A 17,494-nucleotide genomic window follows, 5' to 3' on the forward strand; every position below is an offset into this window, starting at 1 on the left:
AGAAAATATATTATTTTACTTTTGGCTACATTTTAGCTTAGTGAGTCAATATCAAATTTAGACGACTATGTTAAACTAAATTAAGTAAGAAAGAACTAGGTGACTTAAAGTGTCAGTACTTAGTAGGCAGTAAGAGGGGAGCCACGTTATGTAACAGGCCCCTCAATTGCTTCTTTCATAACATGTAAACACTATAATTCATCCGCGCAAAACTGTGCGGTCTGTGCCTCAGTGGCCACCGTACACGTCAGCGCACTTGCCAGGAGTAAAGATGGCGGCGCTTAGTGATTCGACTGACTGCGATAACGCTGAAGAAAATATTTTATACGATCTACTAATAAACACCGAGTGGCCCCCAGAGCCCGATGTTCAGGTCAGGTGCTGCCCGGGAGGGGGTTTGGCGGGGGGTCTTCTTTACATTATTTGCTGTCCTTTAAATTCCAGGTTCCACTCAGGTGAATGGGACAGGACACGTAGCACTGCTGGGGGAGTACTGATAACATGACTAGACATTGTATACTCATTATTATTATTATTATTATTAGTCATTTCTAGCACGTATGCAGCATATGGCGTTATAGCTGGAACTACAGGATAAATCATGCATGGATGGGACTTGTAGTTCTATAACAGTTGGATAGCATAGGGTGCCAAGGACTGGTATAGACATTATGAAGAGAATTATAATACAGTTGTGATGCTAATAAAAGCAATGGGTCAGCAAGAAGTATGATAGAAAAAAAAAAAAAGATGAAGGGACAATTATACAACTGTAGCCTGACACTCAGGTTATTTTAATTTCATGGTTTATGACCATGATCTTAGCTCAGTGTTGTTAGTCTTCTACACGTTTTTCAATTTACATGCATGGTATGGCTGAAAATGGTTATGAGTTCTCCACTGTGAAAGTTAATATTTAGCATTCACACTTCGGTAAAGCGGATATACTTTGTGTTTTTTGTGCATAGCAGGGTGAAAAAATAGATACTTAAAATGTGTGCGGGGCAAAAAAAAAAGTTAGTGTGCATCCACATGACTGATACATACAGTCTGAATGTCTTCTATGTAAAGTTAAAGCCTGCACACCTGCTCAGATTGGATGGAGTTTGATATTGAAAGGACAATTTTAGCATTGTACCAGTGATGTTGCTTGCTGTTAACAGCTGGCACTGGTATTTGTCATTTTTTTCCCCACAAGTTTACAAATAAGTTCTGATTATCATAACACAGATTAAACACGTCTCTTTATTGAATACTAAGTGAAGTGCCCAGCTTTGCCTGGGTTTAAATTATTTTAAATTATTAAGTTATCAATAAGTTATATGGAACTGTCAACATTTTTTAATAATTAGCAGCTCTTTCAACACACCCATGAGGTGGCTGCCCAGTGTCGTTTTTGTTTTTATATTAAATGTTATCCAAATCCATCCAGTTGAAGGCTCAGAACAGGCTCTCCGGGTCAAAGTTTTGCCCAGCGTATACCAACGGGAGGTCCGACTGGGACCCTGACCCCGCCCCCCCAAAACCTGGCCAGGATCCAACTGCACCACTTTGCGTTGGTTTCATCCTATTCAGAACAGGTGTGTCCAAATTAGAGATGGGTGGGCTTTGTTCCCCGAAATCCGAATCCTACCGAATTTAGCCTATCCGAGTACTGGGCCGAGCACGCTCGGTACTCTCCCGCCCATTCGGATTCGAAATCGAAGCAAAACGTCATTGTGAAGTATTCGTATTTCTGAGCTCGGTGCTTGCGAGATTTGAAAAGCATAAATGCCAGCCTCCACAGCAATCCATCGCCATTTGACAGAGGGAGAAAGCAGGGTTAGGTCACACTGGCTATATCAGCGCAGGGACAGAGCAGTAATTGGACACATTATTGTTTCTATTCAATACCATTCTAATATTAATACCAGTTGTTACAGCAGTAAGAGGAGAAGAGAGGAGGGTTTTTGTTCAGTTTCTGGCACTCCAAGTGCTTTTGGGGTGTTCCCCATTCTTTTGCATTCATTGTTCTGGCTGTCAAAAGTCAGATTTGTCAGAAGTATAAAAAACAATTTGTAGCACTACAAGTGCTTTGGCCTCATTATAATGGATTCAAAGCAGTCCACATATGAGCATAATCAGCAACCAGGTTCTGTTACCAGTCCTGATGGTAGTGTTCCCAGTACGTCATCTGGGAAAGGCGATGTCAAACTACACCGTCTTTTGAAATCGGGCAAAAAAAACACACACCCCAAAATAATTTACCGTGTTGAAGCGAAAAAGAAGTGTAACAGAGGAAAAGTTAACTGCCGATAAAAAAAAAAAATGGCCAACATGCCATTCTACACACGCAGTGGCAAAGAGAGAATGAGGCCTTCACCTTTCTCTATTGGTGGCAGATCCAAAAATGTTACAGAGCCTACAAGTGGTGCACAACTACTGTTACGCGTCAAAGCCGAACTGCAAGATAACAGTAAGGCATTAGGGGATAATGTATGCTCTGAATCAGAAATGACACCAATCCCTGTGGAGAGTCCATCCACCAGTGGTATGTCTAATCGTGAGCATTCTGATAATGTACCCATAAAGAAGGGCCCTTTCAGCAGTTCTGCTGATATGTGCCTGAACAGTCCGAGTGTAGCCGGTGATGCACCAAGTGAGGATGACACTTTGGAATTAGAAGAGGATGAGGGGGAGATTTGGGTAGCCGACGAGGTCGCTGATGATGATGCAGTTGATTGTGTAAGTTCTGCAACAGAGGCAGCAGTGTGGCACCAGTGGAAGCATTTCTGGCACGTGAGGTCTGGCACCAATTTGCACTTTCCAAACACAATCAGGGATGACGCAGATGACAGACCACAACAGTTTGACATCTGGGCGGGTTTGAAGGATTTGACAAAAAAATGTGCGACTTTGACCATAACTCCAACCAATCCTACTATTAACATGCAAAGGATGGTGGAGGGCCTATCGGGGATTAAGCTGTATTTTTCCTAATTTGCAGTAATAAGGTTTGGGTGTAATATACACCCAAAGACGAGTGCTCAATTGCTAAGAGTCATTGATGAAGAGGAAGACAAGCAGGCTTGTCTCTAGAATTTGCAAGACCAAGTAATTTGAATTACAAAAGTGGTGCACAGCTACTGTTACGTGTGAAAGCCGAGCTGCAAGAAAACAGTAAGGCCAGTCCCTGTGGAGAGTCCATCCAACAATGGTATGTCTAATAGTGAGCATTCTGATAATGTACCCATAAAGAAGCACCCTTTCAGCAGTTCTGCTGATGTGTGCCTGAACAGCCCGAGTGTAGCCGTTGATACACAAATTGAGGATGCCACTTTGGATTTAGAAGAGGATGAGGGGGAGATTTGTGTAGGCGACGAGGGCGCTAATGATGATGTGGATGATTATGATGCAGACAGATACCAAACTACCTTGGTCCATTTATTTTTTTATATTGTTCAGTCTATCCAGGCTGCTTTTTTTCTATTTTACTCCTAGTGGAGAGGGGATCTGATGCAGACAGATACCAAACTACCTTGGACCATTTATTTTTAATATTGTTCAGTCTATTCAGGCTGCTTTTTTTCTATTCAACTACAAGTGGAGGGGGGAAGGGGGGCTATAGAGACAGAAACCAAGCTGCCTTTGTCCATTTATTTAGATAGTTAACTATAAATGTAGGTTGTAATATACACCCAAAGACGATGGCTGCATTGCCAATATGCATAGATGGAGAGGAAGACAATCTTTTTTATGTGTAGAATTAATGAATCCTACCAACCATGAATTAAACTGTTTTGTTAATAATTTATTAGCTTTACAATTACATTACTTATCCAAGAAACAGGTGGAGCACTAAATTTGGTTATTTTATGCCCAAAAACATTCATTTTCCAACAAAATAGCAAAACAAAACCAAGCAAAACCAAAAAACGCAATGGCGGTTTTGCAAAACCAAAACACAACGGTAATCCAGATCCAAAACCAAAACACGGGGGTCAGTGAGCATCTCTAGTCCAAATGCATAACCTGTCAGACAAACAGACCAATGATTTTTATATGTAAGATGTTAGGCTCGGTACACTCGCCAGTGTTTTCAGCAGATTATCGGGCCAATCAGACGATAAAGAACTGATAGGCCCCATATCACAGTAGTACCCTGCAGCGAGAAATGATTATCGTTCGAAAGCACGTTGTATCTTTAAATGAGATTTGTAAACTGAAGTCAAAATCTCGTTCAATGATGGAAAAATGTTGTTCCTATTCTACAGTGTGTATGCACTCTGCAGAATTAGAACAACAATTTAGCTGGTATCTGGGGGGTATAGAGGTGCTGAGACAGCTAAGCTGGTGCACATACCAGTGGAAATGTGCACCTTCTTCACCCAGGATATTTGGCTGCAGGATGGCGGTGACCCAGGGACAGTTTCCTGTTTCAATGTTACATGTGACACAATTCTAGCTGCTGGCAAATTTGTAGGGTGGATTCCGCTTCTTGCAGATAACTCGCAGGTATATTACTAGTATCATTCATCCTACAAGTGTCATTTGTGTGTAAGGTGACATTGAACATTGTTGCTGTCTGACCAAAAAAGTAACCAAAGTAGCTAATCAATTTAGACATTATTGTTCAATGCAATAGATGAATATATTAGAAGTCCTTATACAACAGAATATAGGGTAAATAGCAAGTCATTAACTTCTGTGCTAAGGATCCTCTTTTTATCCACAGGGTTATATACATAAATAACCATTTGTCTTGCACTTCTGTTTGTGACTATGGCTATGATTCCTAACATTGAGTTTTTATCGCAATAAGCTTTACAAAGGATCTAGTAAACTGCAGCGAGCTGAGGCCGAGACCCAACTTTACCTTCAAACTATTTCAATCACGAAAGTATTTACTAGTGCATCTATGTCTTGTGTTGATCGCTTTATGTTATTGCCCCTGCTCACTGTAGATAATATGCAATCCTTATAACTTACTGACTTCACGAATAGGTACAGCGCAGTCTGTTACTGCGTCTGTGCAACGCTCAGTTCGAGATGCCCTGCAGGCTCATGAAGGATCTGCACCCTCTTTCTCTTGGGCTCTCCAGTAATGTGCAAGCTAAAATAGGACCTACACCTCTCCATGTAAATACACAACACTATGTAACAACATGTAAAAACACTATCATCATAATCATCATCACCATTTATTTATATAGCGCCATTAATTCCGCAGCGCTGTACAGAGAACTCACTCACATTAGTCCCTGCCCCATTGGGGCTTACAGTCTAAATTCCCTAACATACACACTCAGACAGACAGACAGACACACACACACAGACTAATGGTCAATTTGTTAGCAGCCAATTAACCTACCAGTATGTTTTTGGAGTGTGGGAGGAAACCCATGCAAACAAGAGGAAAACATACAAGCTCCTCACAGATAGGGCTGGGAATTGAACTCCTGACCCCAGTGCTGTAAGGCAGAAGTGCTAACCACTTAGCCACTGTGCTGCACACACTACCATGAAAAAAAATTACTTCACGTCTCCACTTCTCCAAACTGATTTCCATCATATGTACAACAGAAAGAGGAGAAGATCTACATTGAGCCATAGTGTTTTCCAGGGCAGGAGAGCTTTATAGATGAAAGAGGCAGAGAGGAGACCATGAGTTGCAGCCGATGGTTATGACAGATGAAGAGCACAGATCTAAACCTAATCATGTATAGTGTGTACACATCAATCTGCATGCTCATCTGGACTTTTTTTTTCCCCTTGTCGTTGGTAAAATCGCTTCAACTATTGTATTATTAGAATTTTCCTTTAGTGTGTACCCAGCCTCATTGTCTTCATATTGTAAAGTAACTTAGGGACAACTTGTTGGAAACTACTTACACCTATGTTGCCTATAGCACTGATTCTGGGTATAGGTAGTGAATGGTTGGAGAGGGAAATTGTAGACTGTTTGTAGTAGCAGGTGTGTGATTTATAAGGTACATTCATGTGAGTGCACACTTTTATTAAAAGCGTGTTTTTACATATCAGGACATAATAATCATCTAGTCTTCACAAAGTTCTAAAATTGTGTAAATGTAATCTCGTAATAAATTGTACTTTGGTGTTATTTATTCCAAAAATTAGCCAACACGAAGAAGCCATGTGTGGAAAAAGTAAGGATACCTTTACCGTTTAATTATCAATAGAGAAGGTAATTGGAGCCAGGTGCCGCTAATTAAATGCAATTTATTTTTTGGCTGGTCGGCCCGGAGCTTTCCGGTTTGTGGTAACGCCATACCAAAGAGAAAAACATTAAGCGGTTAGCAGTAGAGAACTAATTGTTGCGACTCGTCAACCTGGAAAGGGTTAAAAGGCTTTTTCCAAACAATACTTCTGAACAATGTCCTCTGGGCAAACAAGATCAATGTAGACTTGTTTTGTCTTAATGTGCAACACTATGTTTGGTGAAACCCAAGCATGACATATTACACAAGAAGTTCATACTATACCTACGGTCAAGCATGGTGTTCGAGGGGTGATGATTTGGGATTGTTTTGCAGCCATGGCACCTGATTGGCTTGCAATAATTAAGTACACCATGAACTCCTCTTATACCAGAGTAGACTAGATGAAAACGTGAAGTAATCTGCCCCACCAATGACGCTTGAATTTGGATAATGAAATGGGACAATCATCAACATTTATATAGCGCCAGCAAATTCCGTAGCGCTTTGCAAATAGGACAGTGATCTTCAGCGCACCAGCAATCCGCAATTGAATGGCTTTTAAAAAAAATACAGATAAATAGAAAGTAAAGTTTTTGGGAACGCCAAGTCAAAGTCCAGATTGGTGCTGTTAAAGTTCATTGTACAAGCTACTGAATCTTGGGGTGCACTTAGTTTTTCACACATTTATTTTATTTATTTATATACATATTTTATTTGTCACACAAAATTATGTTTTTCGAATTGTAGGACTTGGTGAGAACTAGATGATGAAACATGTCGTTATATAAAAGTACTTTCTTTTATATAACTGTAGTATAGCTAAAAGGATGAATGATGTATGGAGAGAGTAACAGAGTGTTATAGTAAGAAATGGACAGCGTATTGCCTTGTGTTTGTGTATAACGGAGAAGTTTGTAGCGCTGTGGGCAGCTGTACACGTGAATTGTTGTAGAAAGGAATGTTGTTCAATCTTACAATCAGCGTTTTCAGTAGCACTAACTGGCCCCACACCCCATGTATAACTCATATGTCATCATCATTTCTTAGTGGAAGATTAATAGCAGTCCTGGACAAAGTCCTCCAAAAAGATAGGAACCAGAAGTTTAGTATGGGAAAATGTATTGTGTGCCCCAATAAATGGGTGCTATACAAAATATTTTATACAGCACAAATGACTTGCATAGTACACTCAGTTAGTGTCCCCACATTGGAGCAGAACCACTGACCCAGCCTCTATGGGGTGCTGGTCACTTGACTGACGTAGGGATAATCAGTACATGCACTTGTCAGAACCCGTAGGTGCTCATTAGTTCTTCTTGTTAGCAGCATCTATTAATGAGGCATATAATATCTGCCTGTTGCATTGCCTCCATGGCCTAAGGACACTTCTTTGAGTTGACCTGGTAACTTGTGTCTGCCAGCCATGTTTTTATAGCGTAAGAGTTTATTAAAGTTGTACAAAGTGCCCTGTGTAACACTGACAGTGTGTAGTGATAGAAGGACTACATTTCTATATTGGTAACAAGAAATGTAACGTGTGTTCTGCAGTGTCTCTGATAGGTTGGCAGTGCTTCTCATACTGTTTTGTTTTAAGACCTCTTGAGTTGGCTGCTTCTAAAGTCCCAGATTAGTTGTATGCGCCAATATATTTGTCTCATGATTCACCATACATTCTAAATTCTAGATAGTGGTCGAAGTGTCGGTATGTAAAATGTGATTGAATGGGATTGAATAGTTTTATAATGAAGGCAGTAGGAGAAGTGGCAGTATGGCATACCACTATATACCATCCCACTTCCACCACTGATTCTAATAAAATAAATTATTCCTAATAACTTCTGTGAGCATCTTTATTTTGGAAAACGCCAGGTAGAAGTGTAGAAACGAGGACTGTCTCTTATTCATGTGCTCTGGATGCCATGTGAGGCCTAAACCAGTTTTAAAAACAGATAAAAGTAGGTCTGGACGTAGCCTTATTAATATAATAAAATCTCTTATAAAGTATTATTCCTTAAATCATTCATTCCTATCTTATTACTGAAACATGAGCCAGTGACATATTTATACACGGGTAACATACAGTGGTTTCAGCCTTGTTTGGTCACATACCTTTCCCAATAATTGTAATCTAAGGCCTTGTATACACAGACATTAATATTAGACATTGACTGCAAATTTAATGCTGATAGTCCAACAAATAATGTAAGTAAATATACATGTTGTACACACATACTCCGTGTCACTTGTTTGATTTGCTTTGCTTTCTTTCAATTTTGAAGTTGCAGTGTCCAGGACTGTTAGTGCTTTGTACATAGTACAGTATGCTGCAGGGAAACTTTTGAACACTGTTTTAAGTGAGGACAAATGTACAAAGTTTCGTCTATAACCGTTGTTTTTTACAGCCTGTGTGTACAAGCCCTTATTGACTTCTCATTTCTCTAACCCATCTAAAAATAAAATTGTTATCTCGCTGTACTTTATAGAATTTATCTTGAACAAAGAATATACTTATGGTACAGATAGCATTGATGTCGCGTAAGCAATCGTAAATCGGCTATTTGAATGCTGGTGTAGTCAGTCTAATGGCACTTTCTATTTTAGTGGTTGTTGTGTGTTTTACTTATGCTGTGTTAGTGATTGATGACTCCACCCAAAATGAAAAATCCTGTTTAGGCAGGTGGCATTCAGTTGTTTCAATGAGTCTTCAAGAACATGGGCATAGTTATGGGCTATTTACTAATAGTAGCGCAGAAGAAAATGGTGGTGTTGTCCTTAGCAGCCAACTTCTGCCCGTCTCATGTTGTAGTGAAAAGGATCCCATCTGATTGGTTACTGTGGGAAACACCACTGTGGTTCTGTGCTCTAGTGTTCATAAATGTCCCCATTGTGCCCTTTTCTAGCTGTCAGGGGGGTGTAAAAGAAGCTGGGTCTCTTGATTTGTCGCTGAAATCTGCTTTCATTTATATATTTATTGGTCAGTCTCCAAAAACGACATCGGCTGTTGCGAAATATCTCAGCAAGTCACATTTTTCAACTAGATTTGCTCTTCATTAACCTAGTTACATAATAATGTGTCTTCTTATGACAGTATGACGACAGAAGAAAACATTGGTCTACCTATTGTGCTTATTTTAGTGTGCATTCTGTGTGCATGTGTGTTGTTGTTTTTTTTTATCTTGTGTTTGCATTTGTTATTTTTTGGTGTTTTTAATTTAGAAGTCCAACCAATAGCCTGTTTAATTCCATGCAAGACCCTGTGCTGTTAGTCATTTCTTGACCCAGAATGTATATAAGTGGATCATGTTGTCTTGTTAGTGCCCAAAACATGTCTGTTGTCTATTCCGTTGACTGGAACCAAACTTTGGCTACGTTAATTCTGGAATACTTTGTCCTGTTGTTAAGTATTCTGATTGGCATTCTCCTATCACTATGAAATATCTGGCTTAATGTACAAGTGAAGGTAATATAGAAAAATATATTCTGTTTAAAACCATGTACACCTAAAACCTGTATTGCCGTCTTGTTCTGCATGTCAATTATACAGATGGAGCAGATACTATTGTAGCAAACAGCCCACCAGGCACATAGTATATTGTCAGTATCTAGTCTACAATTGATGGCCTTCAGAATCCACTGGCTCACAATGCTTCTTTGTGTGCATCTCTGCCTACTTCCCTTACTAGAGGATGCACTGGGTGGAAACGGTAGAAACGCCAGAGCCTAACCTACCACCGTAGGAGCTGCCCTTTTACCCACTACTTAGTTTTTTTTAGCCTAATTTCTGTCTTAAAATAATCTTGAGAGTGACAGGACAGCGGATAGTCTTTGTTACAGGTGTCACTCTTGGAAGCTATTGCATTTGTTGAAGTGCCCCATAAAAATGCTCTTTCCCACAGGACTACAAGTGAATTGCTGTAAGTGTCAGGATGAGATCTGCGCTTTGTGACCACAGAGGAGGCAGAAAAGTAGTTTTGAAAAAGTCTGTGGAAGCGTCACTGCTGTAAATGCACCCACTAGACCCCTCTAAATCCATTAAATGATCCCTTCCTGCAAAATGATATCTCAGTTCAGCACTTTGATGCACATTCGTCTCGTCTTATCGTCCGGTGTCACTTTTCCATCCCCTACAGACGCTGCCCCCTTGGCCTGCAGATCCATGCTCATATATACATGTCCGTGATTGTTACATATTCCACCAAAAATTAGATTGGAATCTGGAATGAGCAGTGAAACGGTGCTGGTAACATTGTATGCTCTCTATATAACCATTAAGCAGCACACACACCCGCCTGTACGGGTATAAGCCAGAGGTATTAATATGTACTCTTCTGTTCCTGCTTATACAGCAGCTGCGTCCAGGGTTGTATGGAAGATTTGTAACTTGGTAAATTGTCCTGTTTTATTTGCAGCCTCGAGGTAGCCGTGAGCATGGAGCATCATTTGTCCTCACAAAAGCTATTACAGGTACAGGAGACTCTTACATTATCTTGACATTGAACTGGCTATAATCCCTATTGTATATTACCACTGTTCCTGTTCATACAATCAGCACATAATCTACACCAGCTACACATCTTGCTGTACTACAACCCTTTTCCTTGACCAACAGCCAGCTAGAAATAATGGGAATTGTAATGTAGTAAGATTGCTGATGGGTTCACAGACCTGTTCTCAGTAACTGCAGACAACCTGGGACTTTACATCTATTGTCGTACTGATTCCAGCAGCAGTACCTAACACAATAGGCTGCTCTGTAAAGTGTGTCTGTTGCCGATATATCGGAACATTTGTAGAATAATGCAGCCTATCGCTTCACCGGGAACCAGCGGCATGTTTGAGGCATGAGGCACACTGTGCCTCACTGATGTTGCTTTTTCCTAATGACAGGACAGGCCCACAAAATGACTGCCTCCATAGTGTGTAGCCTAGAGGAAAACGTAAGGCACTGTAAAGTGATTTATTATGGAAGGTGTCTGGGGACATCCGTGAGCTGCGAGTTTTATATACAGTCATGAGTGAATACGTACAAACACAAGCTTCAAGGTAAATAAGGGAGAAACGCACAGGGCAATGTGTAAGTAACCACAGTGGTTTTATTGTGTTAAAAATGCATTAGAAAATGATTGCACCGTGACAAATAAAGGTTAAATTAGGGGCTGTGAAATGGGAATTTGACTGTATTCTGTAGAGATTTATTCCTCTGCACTGTGCCCTTAGACCAATCTAATTGTGCTAGCTTAGTCTCACCTACATCTCTTCTGGGAGTGAAGAGTACAACCCTAAGCTGGGTACACACTACAGGTTTTTCACCCGATTATTGTGCCAGTCACACAGTAAACGAACAATGGGTCCGATATTGCATCATGTTTTATCGTACCAAAACACATTATATCGCTTGATTTGAATTTACACCTGGACTAAAAATCTCGTTCTAACGATTGACCGATGTTGGGCGAAACCTGCAGTGTGTAATCACTCAGGACCAGCAGTGTCCATAGATCTCTATGCAGGTTACAGAGTCAGGATCTTTTCAGCCGATTGTTATGACAGATGAGGAGCACAGATCTGAAGGTAAAACGTGTATAATGTATACACATGGATCGGCTGCTGTTCAGGGCTCTCAGTCGTTGGTAAAATCATTGACGATATCGCATCGGGAGAAATTTTCTGTAGTGTGTACCCAGCCTAAGACAACAGCTGCTGTTATCATATTCAGTGTATACATCATGATTGTGTATAGGATGTAGTGTCAGTGCAGTCACAGATACAGAGGGGATTATAAGTCACTCTCAGTGTCTACATCGTGATTGTGTATAGGATGTAGTGTCAGTGCAGTGACAGATACAGAGGGGGTTATGGGGCGCTCTCAGTGTCTACATCATGATTGTGTATAGGATGTAAAGTGTCAGTGCAGTCACAGATACAGAGGGGATTATAAGTCACTCTCAGTGTATACATCGTGATTGTGTATAGGATGTAGTGTCAGTGCAGTGACAGATACAGAGGGGGTTATGGGGCGCTCTCAGTGTCTACATCGTGATTGTGTATAGCATGTAGTGTCAGTGCAGTGACAGATACACAAGGCGGATTATGCAGCGCTCTCAGTGACTGTATGTATGTATGCATGTGTAATACATTAATACACACACATTATATATATATATATAATGTGTGTGTATTAATGTATTACACATACATACATACACACATATGTCAGCTGTACATCCTGGAGACATTTGCTTAATTAGTAGTAATGTTTAATGATCTATTTCTTAACTTGGTTTATGTGAAGTATATTTGTTGTATTGGCTGGGGTGTAGACCATGCCCCCACGTGGTTGGTGAGGGTTCTCTCACTGAACCACCACTGTTTCATTTAAGCATATTTACCTTATCCGTATCTTCTGAATAACATTTATTTCTCATTGCAGGTCCGGCGCTGTATATGCTGCAGTACGTCTGGTACAGGTACATAGTCTGACAGGTTTTACTGCTGTGTTTTATCTGGATCCGAGCGTCTTGGCTGCTGTCAGAATACAATATCCCTCTCCCAGCTCTCACTGAGCGCTTTGTTATGGCTTTTTTTTGTGTGATTGCCTATTCCCCTTTTCTCATTTGCTGCTTGCGGAGCATGTTATACAATATATTGTTCCCTATCCTGAAATTGTCTGACGGTTGGTTGGAGCGTCCCTCTAGCTGGGTTTATACCCCCCAAAATATATGCTATAGTAATATAGATTTGAATAGTTTCACTGGTAACAAACATATTCCTGCAATTTATTTACTTTTGATTGGGTCTTTATTGGGTGTTAATTTTAGTTCCGTGTTCTTTGACATCTGGCCAATTACCTGAATTCAGCGGTGATATTGGACAGCTAAAGACCATCCAAGACACTTCTCACCTAGCTAAAACCACAACATGCTAATTTATATACACTGCATGTATGAAAATCGTCCACCAAACAAATAAATAAATTGTTGCTTTATACAACAGATTTGTTTTATTTAGTTATTTAGTTTAAGTTTGCCCCCCACCCTCCTCCACCAGTGTGCAACATGGTTTTGCCAAGGCTCAAAGCTGCTTCTTATTTTTATTTGTTCCTAAATTTAAATTTAAGTCAATAATTAACTTAACTGTGCACCTTACAATGGTAATGGAGAGACAAAGGACCTGGTATTTGGCCCATTCTTAATCTGCCCATTCAGAGTTTACACTCTGGGCAGTTATAACATTTCAGCTGATTGTTCTGCCTGTCCCATTAGCCAATATGTTTCAGCAATAATCAATATAGAGTTGCTGTGTTCTCGCCCTTATAAAATAAAAGGACACTAAGTGTAATGTAAAAGCAATTTTAAAAAATAGTAGTTGCAATATTGAAATCTGGCTGTAAAACTTTTTACTGCCTCATTATCTGTGAGCCCAAAACTCCTTAATCTCAACATAAAGATGTCAACTGGATTCATCCTCCCAGTTACGGAGCTGTCACTGAAGTGTTCCTGGCAGGGTGGTGAAAGCGTTTAGCATCGGATGAGTGAGACGCGGCGGTTATATGTTCCTAGTCAGGATCTAAATGTTGAAATACATCATGAAGACAATAAAGATCATGCTTTCCGTATTAGAATGTTAGAGAGTTCAATGTTTATTGCATTCTTTTTGTGGTGTTTAAGAAGTTACATTTATATATATATTAACTGTATATATAAAGGTTTTGTTTGCTATATATTTTTAAAGTTATATAATGAACATATGTATCATTTTTCTGTACAGTCCAGCTACATTCTCTCTTCCCTCTGGCCTCCTCCGCTTGGTCAACAAGCAGATCAGCTGGCAGCTAGTACTGACAAGGTAAGTTGGGCTCCTTTCATTTACAGCACTCAAATATGACAAGTCTGCTGCACCTGAGATGAACCAATCCAAGGATAGCTTTCATTAGAATGGTTGATCAGGATAACAATCAACCAACATTTTATTGGTTGCGCTAGGATGTTCTTTCCCACCCTGAACAAGCATGTAGCAATGGCTGACTAGTCATCCAGCAATCTGCAATTATTAAATCTGGTCCAGGTGCAGACATTGGGATGCTGCACAATCCAAGGGAATTAAATCTGCTCCATTAACCAGACTGACAACCCAATCGCCATTATTGAATACTGACCCTTAAGTAGTAGGGTAACGCATGCAGCCAATTTCGATTGCATTGTGTTCAGATCTGAACAATTTGGCTCTGCTCAGATCCGGCCAGTTTGCAGTAATCAAACCTAATTGCGTGTGGCCAGGATTACTCTTTCAGGAAGAGTCTAGCAAGGTTCACCATCCTAATATGGCTACAGATGATCGTATATTTCTAATTTGACCACTCTTGTGAGTAGTAAAATTAGGGTTATCCCCTTATTCAGCTGTCAGGCTAGGCAGCTGGAACCGGTGAGGCTTGATCAGTGACGGATGGTCGCTCACATGTAGTAGCTTTTATTTTCATGATTAAAATCAAGTATTTTGTGAGATAGTGATTTTGGGCAAGCATGAGTGTTACTAGGGATCAATGGGCTTCATAGCAAAACATTATGGAATCTCCCCATCCCACTTTACACAGTAGTCCTCTGGCATAGTTCAAAATCTGGTATAAGGTCCATTAGCATCTCCCTTTCCGAGTAGCAGCTCCGTCAACGCAGCCCCCCGTTAGCGCGGCTCCTCCTCCCCAGCTGCAGCCCCCCGTTAGCGCGGCTCCTCCTCCCCAGCTGCAGCCCCCCGTTAGCGCGGCTCCTCCTCCCCAGCTGCAGCCCTCCTGTTAGCGCGGCTCCTCCTCCCCAGCTGCAGCCCCCCGTTAGCGCGGCTCCTCCTCCCCAGCTGCAGCCCTCCTGTTAGCGCGGCTCCTCCTCCCCAGCTGCAGCCACCCCCCCGTTAGCGCGGCTCCTCCTCCCCAGCTGCAGCCCTCCTGTTAGCGCGGCTCCTCCTCCCCAGCTGCAGCCACCCCCCCGTTAGCGCGGCTCCTCCTCCCCAGCTGCAGCCCCCCCGTTAGCGCGGCTCCTTCTCTCGCTGCAGTTCCAGGGGAGTTCAGCTTTTTATTATGAGTCCCATTCCCTGCACTGCACAAAATGCCATAAGATGTATCTGATTCATTTTGTAAAACATCTAGGTGAAAGGCTGGGTCTGTTTTTTTTTTTGTTCTTGATTGTAGCGGGCGTTGAATACCTTATTATCATTTATTTGTTATTATTATCATTTATTTGTTAGGCGCCACAAGGTTTCCGCAGCACCTTAATATATACATGTCAGCCTGATGTGGGTAATATAAGATGCAGTCGCCTAGATCATTGTAAATCCACAAAACAGTATTCAGAGCTGCTTTGAGAGACCCCACAGATGATATAACGTTTGTTTGAAAGTATTAAGTGGAGAAAATTGATGAGAATTGTGGGTGAGACAAAGAGAATGTATTCCCATCATTGCAGAATGTTAATAGCACTATAATCATTTCAATATTTTCGTTGTCATTTTTCTCGCAGTAATGGCAAGCTTTTGGCAGCAGTTCAGGACCAGTGCGTGGAAATTAGGTAGGTTACTAATTGTCTTTTAAATGCCTTAAGATTTATGGACAGCTACTTTATACATATTAAGCCTTATACACATTGCTAACTGTGTGGATCAGAATGGAGGGGATTTAGCGTCGCTGGAGAGGAAAACTGTTGATTCTATTCAGGTATTTGGACTCGATAATATTAGTAACATATATTCCTTCAAAAAGTAAATCCCAGACGCTGTGATATCGGGTCATCAGCCAGAGATTATCGCCAAGTATACAATAGGGCTCCTTTACTGACATTGCATTTCGGGTCACATTTTGCACTGAACCTTTATGAATAACTATTTAGCTTTTATCTGTCTAGTGCAAATTAAAACAGGTCTCTAGTTGGTTTCTGTGGTCTAGTGCAACTTTCGCACTAAATGCATCTTTTATATCTATTTGTGTTTATGATTCGCAGATGTAGGAAGTATCAAATTGTCCTTGAACGCTGAGTGAAGCTGCTGCCTTTATGTAGCCCATACAGAGCACTTGAGTCATTCATTATGTCAACTTTAAACACAAAATCATTGATAAGTTGTTGTTCCAATACCAAGGATAACTGCATGGGTTTAATGTGGAATCGTTGTAAATATGATTGATGCTGGTATTAATAAATTATTTTTAGTATCATCCTTTATTTATAAGGCACCACAAAAGTTCTGCAGAGCTGTACATGAAATTCACTGTAGTGTACAATACATAGACCTGGAAGGAACCATAACATAGTACATAATAAATTTAAAAATGCAAAATAATATGAAGACCAGACCTCTCCTGACTAACAGATTACACACAAGTAACTTGGTAATACAGATCAAGTTACATATGGGACAGTGAGGGAGAGTGATGGTAATGTCCAACATGAAGTAGGCCTGGGCTCAAGAAAACAGGACCAGAGGGTGATGGAATAGTAGAAGGAGAACACGAGGAAAGGGCACTCTTGGAGACTAGAGGCTAACCTGATGGGGTGTGTGAGATCATACCACAGGTGTGGAAAAGCCCTGGAGGCAGGTGTGGGAAAAGGTAATCAGCGTGGTAGTGATGCAGCCATCATTGGCAGAGTGGAGGGAAGTAGTGTAGGTAGAGATGAGTTTGAAGTTGTATGTGAGGGGAAGGGGGGGGGGGCTGGTTGGAAACTTTATGGATGAGGTTTTTCAATTTAATTCTGTAGCCAACAGCCGAGAGGGACAGCTGAGAGAGAGCGGCAGGAGAATAAAAAAAAGTCAGGCAGCAGTATTGAGCATAGACTGAAGAGGGGCAAGATGAGAGTTGGGTAGTCCAAGGAGAAGGTGCCTACTGTAATCACAATGAGAGTTTACAAGAGAGTCGATGAGTTTTTGAGGCTTCTGTGAATATTGGATATATTCTCGGGGTGGATTGCACGCAGGATTTGGAGAAGGACTAAACATGAGTTTTGAAGGAGAAATAAGAGTCAACGATGACCCTTAGACAGCAGACTTGAGGGAGCAGAAAGTAGTGTAGTGTTATTAACAGAAAGAGGGGGGAGGTGAAGGAACCCAGGAAGGAGGAGGGCAGGTGGGCTATTATTAGAAATATTGAGTTTAATAAAAAAAATAGGACATTTTATGTTGAGCATACCATTATTACTGTACTCTGCTCTTGTGGTGCTGCCCACTGGTAGTATGCTCATGGGTGACTGCCCACTGGTAGTATGCTCATGGGTGGCTGCCCACTGGTAGTATGCTCATGGGTGGCTGCCCACTGGTAGTAT

At 41.0% G+C, this 17,494-nt stretch overlaps 1 protein-coding gene across 2 annotated transcripts in view; it reads left to right on the top strand.

Annotated features, from left to right (window-relative positions):
- Positions 1 to 261: 261 nt before the first annotated feature.
- NBAS (NBAS subunit of NRZ tethering complex) overlaps positions 262 to 17,494 on the top strand; it is a 477,499-nt gene continuing 460,266 nt past the window's right edge. For both annotated transcript variants that reach the window (XM_075201412.1, XM_075201413.1), the window contains exons 1-5: positions 262 to 373; positions 10,610 to 10,664; positions 12,631 to 12,667; positions 13,968 to 14,045; positions 15,704 to 15,751. In XM_075201412.1, the coding sequence (XP_075057513.1) occupies positions 272 to 373; positions 10,610 to 10,664; positions 12,631 to 12,667; positions 13,968 to 14,045; positions 15,704 to 15,751 (320 nt within the window). In that variant the 5' untranslated portion in view covers positions 262 to 271. The remainder of the gene's footprint in view (positions 374 to 10,609; positions 10,665 to 12,630; positions 12,668 to 13,967; positions 14,046 to 15,703; positions 15,752 to 17,494) is intronic.

This window comes from Mixophyes fleayi, chromosome 3 (assembly GCF_038048845.1).
Source record: "Mixophyes fleayi isolate aMixFle1 chromosome 3, aMixFle1.hap1, whole genome shotgun sequence".
Lineage (NCBI taxonomy): Eukaryota > Metazoa > Chordata > Amphibia > Anura > Limnodynastidae > Mixophyes > Mixophyes fleayi.